The sequence below is a fragment of the Malus domestica genome, chromosome 12 (assembly GCF_042453785.1).
Source record: "Malus domestica chromosome 12, GDT2T_hap1".
Taxonomy (NCBI): domain Eukaryota; kingdom Viridiplantae; phylum Streptophyta; class Magnoliopsida; order Rosales; family Rosaceae; genus Malus; species Malus domestica.
Window position 1 is genome coordinate 1,999,276 of NC_091672.1, and position 7,427 is coordinate 2,006,702.

The 7,427-nt window shown below is 37.5% G+C and overlaps 1 protein-coding gene across 1 annotated transcript; it reads right to left on the reverse strand.

Annotated features, from left to right (window-relative positions):
* Positions 1 to 2,388: 2,388 nt before the first annotated feature.
* LOC139190161 (uncharacterized) lies at positions 2,389 to 5,802 on the reverse strand. Its single transcript, XM_070810028.1, has 3 exons — positions 4,681 to 5,802; positions 4,056 to 4,215; positions 2,389 to 3,251 (listed from the first exon to the last, which is right to left on the reverse strand). Exons 1-3 carry the CDS (start codon positions 5,533 to 5,535, stop codon positions 2,740 to 2,742), a joined length of 1,527 nt encoding a protein of 508 aa, XP_070666129.1. The 5' UTR covers positions 5,536 to 5,802; the 3' UTR covers positions 2,389 to 2,739.
* Between the last annotated feature and the right edge of the window lie 1,625 nt (positions 5,803 to 7,427).

Genomic DNA, 7,427 nt, shown 5'->3' on the forward strand with positions numbered 1-7,427 from the left:
GGGAACGGATGACTGAAATGAGAAGTTGATATACGCAAACACCTCTCTAAATGAGTTGCGGAAATTAAAATTGTTTACAAATTTTCTTTGGATACAAGAGAAACTCAAAGAAGTTTTGAAATTTAGAAAATAAATTTTGAATTAACTTGCTAACTTAGGCTTCGGAATTTTTCTTTTATAGACTGGATAATGAGGCATGAATGATTGCCTAATTGACTGTCGGAGCACGGAGTGACTGTCGGACCACTGGCTGGATGACTGTTGGTTCATGCGTAAATAGTGGTTTGTCTGAATGATTAATATTTTGACTATTGATCTTGTAAGTGGAGTAATTATTGCTACAACAGTACTATGGATAAATAGTATCCTGTTGGTTTACTGTTGAGCTTGCATGCGGAATGATCATGGGCACAACGGCGGCATTGTAGATGAATAGTATTTTGTCGGATTAGTGTTTGAATTTTTATCCTGGTTGAATAGTGGTCTCCAAAAATTAATTTTAACTTCTGGTTAGTTTACTCGTACGGATCTTGATTATCTTGACAATCTGCCCATTTGAACTTCTGCTCTTCTTTTACTTGCTCAATTTTAAGTGTAGTGGTCTGCTTCTGGGAATATTTATACACACACACACACATAGCCGTAAACTGCTTCTTTCAAGTTTCCAATAAGTTTTTATCCGCCTTCATCACGTGTTCAACAAGGGTGTTACTTATTTTCTTAAACTTAAGTTGATTTGTTTTGTGGAGATGGTCGGTAGATTTTATTGGAATGTTTTTCAATTTCCCTAGTTTATTAGAAAATATATTAAGGTATAAAATTAAGAAAGTTTCATTGCATTTTCGTCTTAAGTCTCCGTTTGTATTGGGACGGATGTTTGTGGTAGCACTTTAAAACGGCACAAAGTCTCGGAAGATTGCTAGGGTATGCCGAATCATGTGCAGCACTAAACGATGAGAAACAAAGAGAGGTGCAACGGGTTCAATTCGAGCCCTAAAAAGCAATGTCAAAATTGAACCGGCTTTTACATATCTGGTCTAATTTGGATCAAGTTTTGATATATTACAAACTAAGAATTCTATATGTAAAATAACGCAGAAAACTAGTCTGAAACGGCCGGTTTGGTCTGTTATTTTGGCTACCCATATCATAAGTGACAGAAGCAAGAGCTTTGGGCCTAGAAATGCTAACAACAAACCTAACCAGGCTAACACCCAAGGACTATACTACTTCAGGACCCAGAATTACTCAAAAAATATTAGGTGTAAGATTGAAAATTCTGCAGCCCAACTTTGAGTCCAACCCAAAGGACGCTCAACCATTGGTTACAAGCCTATGGGCATATGATGAGACTTAGGAAAAGAGGAATTATAATAACGATACTCTACCCTAAACTCATTGACTATGAGGGAGCAATGACTTTTTACATGTATGGAGTATTATCGTGTCCGTTTAATAATACGATTGTTCTGTAGCTAATAATCTTGGTCAATAATATAGTCAAGTAGATAGTCCTATCACTACCAAATTAAGTACTAATTAGTCACATTGAACTAATAATGTAAGGTTTCAATAATGTCAATTGCTGCAAAGAGACAGAGAGAAGAAAAACAAAGCCTATCAATTTGTGTTGTGACTCAAGTCCTTAACTTTACTCGTTTGTTAAGACATTCTTCAACTCAATTCCTTGGCTTCCTTGCCAAAGAATATTGAGTTGGTAATGTGTAGGTTTCACTTTATTGGATCCTTGACACTTTTTGAGATTTCTAGTTGTCATACTTTGATTACTAAAGTTTTATGCTCCTTTATCAAAACGATAATGATTTCCATGCATCGTTCCCTTTTAGATATTAGTCTCATTGGGCTGAGGGTTTGCTGTTCCTAATTTCATATATCTTTTCTAGTCTTCCTTCAACTTAACTCTACAACTAACACAATTAATTTTTCACAAAATTAATTAAAACACAAAAAATCAACGGTGAAATGAAATTCCGGCAACCACACCACCCTATCGCCTCGGTTACTTTTCTGCCGGCTATGCTTCCTTTTCATTCTCTATCAGTCACTCCTCACCCTTTTCTCTCTTTAGATCTCGCACTTTAGATCTTGCACTAGATTGTGATCTCTAAAACGGTGCAAAGTGACAATTAGAAAAGAGACACAATAGAGACATAGAATTGGAGACAACAAATCCATAGAGTTGGGGACAGCAAACCCTCGGCCCTCTCGTTGTTTTTGCGCAAAAAGGATAATAATTTCCACGCATCTTTTCTTCTTCTACACTACTCTTGTTGTTTATGCGCATTGATTCTCAACCGATTTGCTCATTTCAAAAGCCATAACAAATGTGAGGACTGCGTCAAGAAAAGAAGAGCAAAAAGCACAAACTAAACAGATAAAATTTAGGAAATAATATAGATATTTAAAAGGGCTAAGAATTGTACATCTCATGTCTAAATACGCGCGGATACGTACATACACCAGTCCCCCCCCAACTACATACATGATCCATATACATTAATAATACCATGTCACCCACCCAACCCCAAGTCCCTCTAATTACTTCCCCAGGCATGTTACTATTTCAAGCCTATTTCCTGCTTCACAGTGCATGTCAGACTATACTCCAAGTGATCATATTTTGTTTTAGAAACAAAAAATTTAAAAAGCTATGCCAAAACTCTTTGGAATGGTCCCCTTAACATCGAACCTTTCCCGGTCGATTAATTTTCGAGTTAATCAAACTAGTTCCATTGCCATTTCCTGCACCAGTAGGCCAAAGATTGCAAGCTCAATCTCCATTGCAGTTTCTCCCATTTGATCTTGACTTTTCTTCCACCCGTCGAGCTCCTTCCGGAAATCTTGTTCCACCATCATGTCAATGGTGTTCGACTCCACCTCTTTCCAAGATTCAAATCTCTTGCAGACCCTTCTCACCACCTCTTCTCTGCTGTCAAAACCATCTTCCACTTCTCTCTGTTCCTCGACAATGAGATCCATGAACAATATCTGCATGTCTTCGGGGATACTTTTGTTACAAGGGAAGTTTAATTTGGAAAGTACTTCTCTGAGAAGCTCATCAAGAGTTTCTTCCCTGCTGCTATGTGATGTTTCCGACTCGTCATCGTCACATTCATCATCATCATCATCATCATCTTCTTCTTCTAGCATTCTTTTTTCGAGTTCAATTGGATCTAACCCTGCCAATTGCTCAAATCTACGAAGCTTCTGCAGAAGGTGGTGCTTTGTTCCTGTAAATTCAACGCAGGAAAGACCAAAATTAGTAACTTGTTCGAAAATTCAAAATTGTTACAAGGCTTGTCGATACACTCAAAAATAACCTGTTAATTTGATATCACATTTAGGAACCAACATTTGTTACTCAGATGGGAAAACAAAATAAAGGCACATACACAAACATAAACATGCCTCCAAAATTTATTAATGTGCAGTTCTAATTTTGAAACTTTGAACTGATCCTCTCCTACTCTCGTGTCCTATATATGGATCTTTATTTAACTGTAATAACACCGAAGAAAAACAGAGAACGGTAACAAAATAGGAAGAAGAAATGTAGAAAATACGTGAATAATTGCCATATTTTGAAGCAGGGCAATCAATGAGCCTATAAATGAACAAAAAGGGTTTGATCAAAACTGAAAACCGCTAAAAACTTTCAAAACACAATCACAAATTTGAAATGAACAACTAGGGTTGATGAACTAACACATGCACATTGACATCAGAAAACAGAGCTGTGGGTCACATATGCAGTTATGATCACTGCAAAATTACGTATGTAACATCGATACAAAGACAACAAGCGTTTTGACCGACACTTCTGAGCCGAAACACAGATAAGAACATGGAGAAGCAATCTGGCTATGGATCCCACAAAGATAAGCATGGTGTCATGACAAAAACAATCTTTGCTTTGAACTTTCATGTCCTACGTAACAAACAGTAACAAGCTCATTGAAAAGGACCGCACAACCAGCAAAACAAGGGTATAAAGATTAAAACAAAGTTAGTACAGCATGGGAATTATTACATACTCTGCACATTGGCATAGCTGCACTCCAAATCAAAACCGTCTTCATCGTCATGTCCCTCGTCATCGTCTTGGAACGGAGGGTCCAATACAGAAACCGGGCTGCATTGTTCCTTCTCTTCCTCCTCCTCCATTTCTGCTTGGAATTTCTTCAACCCCTCCTCCTATTAACACATCAAAACACTAATCACATGTAATTAAGCAATAAAGTAATAATTTAGATTAAATCCCAGATCCATAACAACACAAAGTGTATAATTTTACATATGTCGGGACTCCATGATGGGATCCAACACAAGAAAATAAGGGCAAATTTGTCTTTTCAATCAAATATTACTACTCGACAGTGTCTTGCAAGTTACAACAAATAGATTTACAATGCCGCAGATGCTTACAAAAAGTATACACATATGTTGATCATACAAATTGACACATATCGCCCTCCAATCTGCCTAAATTTCCCACCCCAAATCTATACAAAATTGATCCTGTTGCCGACAATTCTGTAAGCTACCCAGTGAGTTAACTCGGACCGTCGTTAAGCAGACCCAGTCGCCAACTCGATGCTTAAATTATTTAGTCATGGCAATAAAAAAACAAAGTTGGTAAAAGAAAGGAAAAAGACAAACCTCTTGTTTGTGGCGACTAGGGGACGCCGCCGGCGATGTGAATTCTGGCGTGCAGTGGCCGGATGACGGGGGGGTTGGTTGGAGGACGAAACGAAAAGGGCTTTCGCAAAAAGCATTAACCTTGTCGCAATTACAAGGGCAATCTGTATCGGCCGAGTCCTCCTCGGACTGGCTGCAGCTGCTTGAAGTGGCTTCGTTGGTTTCGGACCACACCGCACTGCTGGGTCTCCCAGTGCTTACCAGAGAAGCAATTTTGTTCTCAACTTCTAAACCAGACTCAACCTTTTCCTCCACCTGATCGGAAGTAAAACTTCTCTGCTCGACTGAGATATCCCACTGGAGAATATCCTTCACCGAGACCTGAACCCCATCGCCGGCGTTGATTTCCCGCTTTCGGGTCCGATTCTGATTCGTTAACCTCTTAAAAAGAGACCCGAATAGCCCGAACCGGTGGTTTTTGTTCTGGGTTTTCGGTTTTGAATTCGCCGACTGCTTCTGAATCCTCATCGCGGCTTCGACGAGGAGAGCGGCGGTTCTGTTCGGGATATGGAGGAAGATGGCGTTGGGACTTTTGCATGGGCTTTTGGCCGCCGGCGACGAGAAATCAAAGAGCGGGGATTTTCTGAGGTCCGGCGAGTCTTGGAGGGAGAAAAAGCAGGCGTTTTTGCAAAGATTGCCGGGAAAGTTTGAAACTTGGGAGATGGGTCTGCGTTTTTTGACCTGTAAGTGTTGTTGGCTTTTCATGGAAGCACTTTTCAGCTGGCAGCGTTTATCGGCAATGTAGTTCTTGAGCAGAAACGGCTCCTGGTCTTCTCTCAGCAGCTCGTGTAAGTGCTTCTGCGCCGCCATGTTCATCGAAAAAAGCTTGCAGCTTTCAAAAGGGATTTTTGTAGGGAAAAACCGATTAATGTAAATATTAATTTAGCGAAAACGGATTTTGGATGATAATTTTCAGCAGCATAAAAAAAGTTGAAGAGGTTTCAACTTTCAAAAGAGGGAGGTTTTGAAGGATGATAAAATGGATGCTAATATAGTAGAGAGAGACAGGGATAGACAGGGAGGAAGGAATGAGGAGAGTTCATGATTCAAATCTGAAGGGGGCAGGGGGTAGAAATCGAGGCTAAGATGGTGACAATCGAATTATTATAAAATAAAGGGGAGAAAGAAATATAAGTAAAATTAAAAATAAAAATAAAATGATCACACCAACTAGTATACAGTCTAGCAGCATTTTATAATATTGACACAGAAATTAACGTTAAATTACAAAATATCAAAGAGTTTATAAACGTTGATTTTAAGTAAATCTCATTAGCATTTTTCACTGGACTAAGATGTATTGTTTTGAATTTCCTCTGAATATTCGATATCTAATTATTAACTCACCTCTTGTTTGACCTAGCCAGAATAGTATATATCTCTTTTATAATAGAATAAGGTCGTATCCAGTGCACAAGGCTCCCGCTTTACGCAGAGTCTGGGAGATGTGAGAACCTTGTGCACTGGATACGACCGTATTCTATTATAAAATAGATATATACGACCTTATTCTTTTATAATAGAATATCGTTTATATAAAAAAATAAAATTAAATAAGAAAAAACATGGTCGCAAATTGGTGGCAGCAGCAGAGGAGTTAGAGAGTGTAGTACGAGTAGGCTAGGCTAGCCTAGAGATACCAAGTAGGGACGGGGAATAGGATGTGCTTTGGAAATCCGGATTCTCGAATGATTCTCTTTACGATAATTCTAAGAATCCATGAATCATATAACCGTTTATCATAAATTATATGATTATAATTTATTTTAAATATTTTTATTTAAAATTAAATGTAAATAATAACTGATAAAAATTAATCATACGATATACAATAAATAATAAACAACACGATTTTCGAAATTTTTAGAATCCTCATAAAAAAATTCCGGAAAAGATCATGTTCGCCGGTTTGGAGGGTGAGTCTTTCCACGCATCTCACTCACCAGACCAACAGATTTAAGTGTCTGTGAAAATTAATTTAAAAATAACCAATTTGTTTGCAGAGTGTTCAAAATCCAAAATATACAAATGGTAAGATTACACGTGTTCTCTTTATTTTGGCACTTACTGGTATTTTACATTTACCTCCAAAATTTTTTGGGTTTCCATTTTGGTTCTACAAACTTTTTCTTTGTACTAAGTTGGTCCTTAAAACTATTGAAAAGTGTTTGATAGGGATAGAAGGTGAATTTCGTTACAAAAGTTGACATGATGTTACATGACTACTTTTGAAGGACATTTTAGTAATACAACAACTTTGGCCAACCTTTTTTGCTTAAAGTACTCATTTATGTTTAAAAATAGACAAAACCAATTCAGTTCAAAACTAAAATTAGCACTAAAATCTACTAGACTGAAATATTAGTTTTCATCCTTTGATCATCGATGATAGTCAACTTGTTGAAATAGTATGAAGAGTTTCCTTTCTGACATACTCGACACCATGATCCATTCTAACTAAAACCTAAGCAAAATTGAATTGCGACCATTCAATAATTTTGTTAACTTTTGAAAGCGGCACCATTGTTGTTCTCATTTAACACAAGTTTAAATTGTTAGGTTACTAAATTGAGACCAAAAGGTTGAAGGCCAAAGTGGAGAACCCCAATAGTTGAAGGAGCAAATATGAAATCAACCCTTTATATATATAACACGGTGAACTGTTGATTTAGTCCTTGAATTCCACCTTAATAAAAATTAGGTTTTTA

Bases quoted from the DNA above. Each gene is read 5' to 3' on its own strand.
- LOC139190161 (XM_070810028.1), bottom strand. From the start codon at position 5,535: ATGAACATGGCGGCGCAGAAGCACTTACACGAGCTGCTGAGAGAAGAC. The intron at 4,216-4,680 runs GTTTGTCTTTTT...ATGTGTTAATAG, and splicing joins CTAGTCGCCACAAACAAGAG to GAGGAGGGGTTGAAGAAATT. The intron at 3,252-4,055 runs GTATGTAATAAT...TTGAATTTACAG, and splicing joins CAGCTATGCCAATGTGCAGA to GAACAAAGCACCACCTTCTG.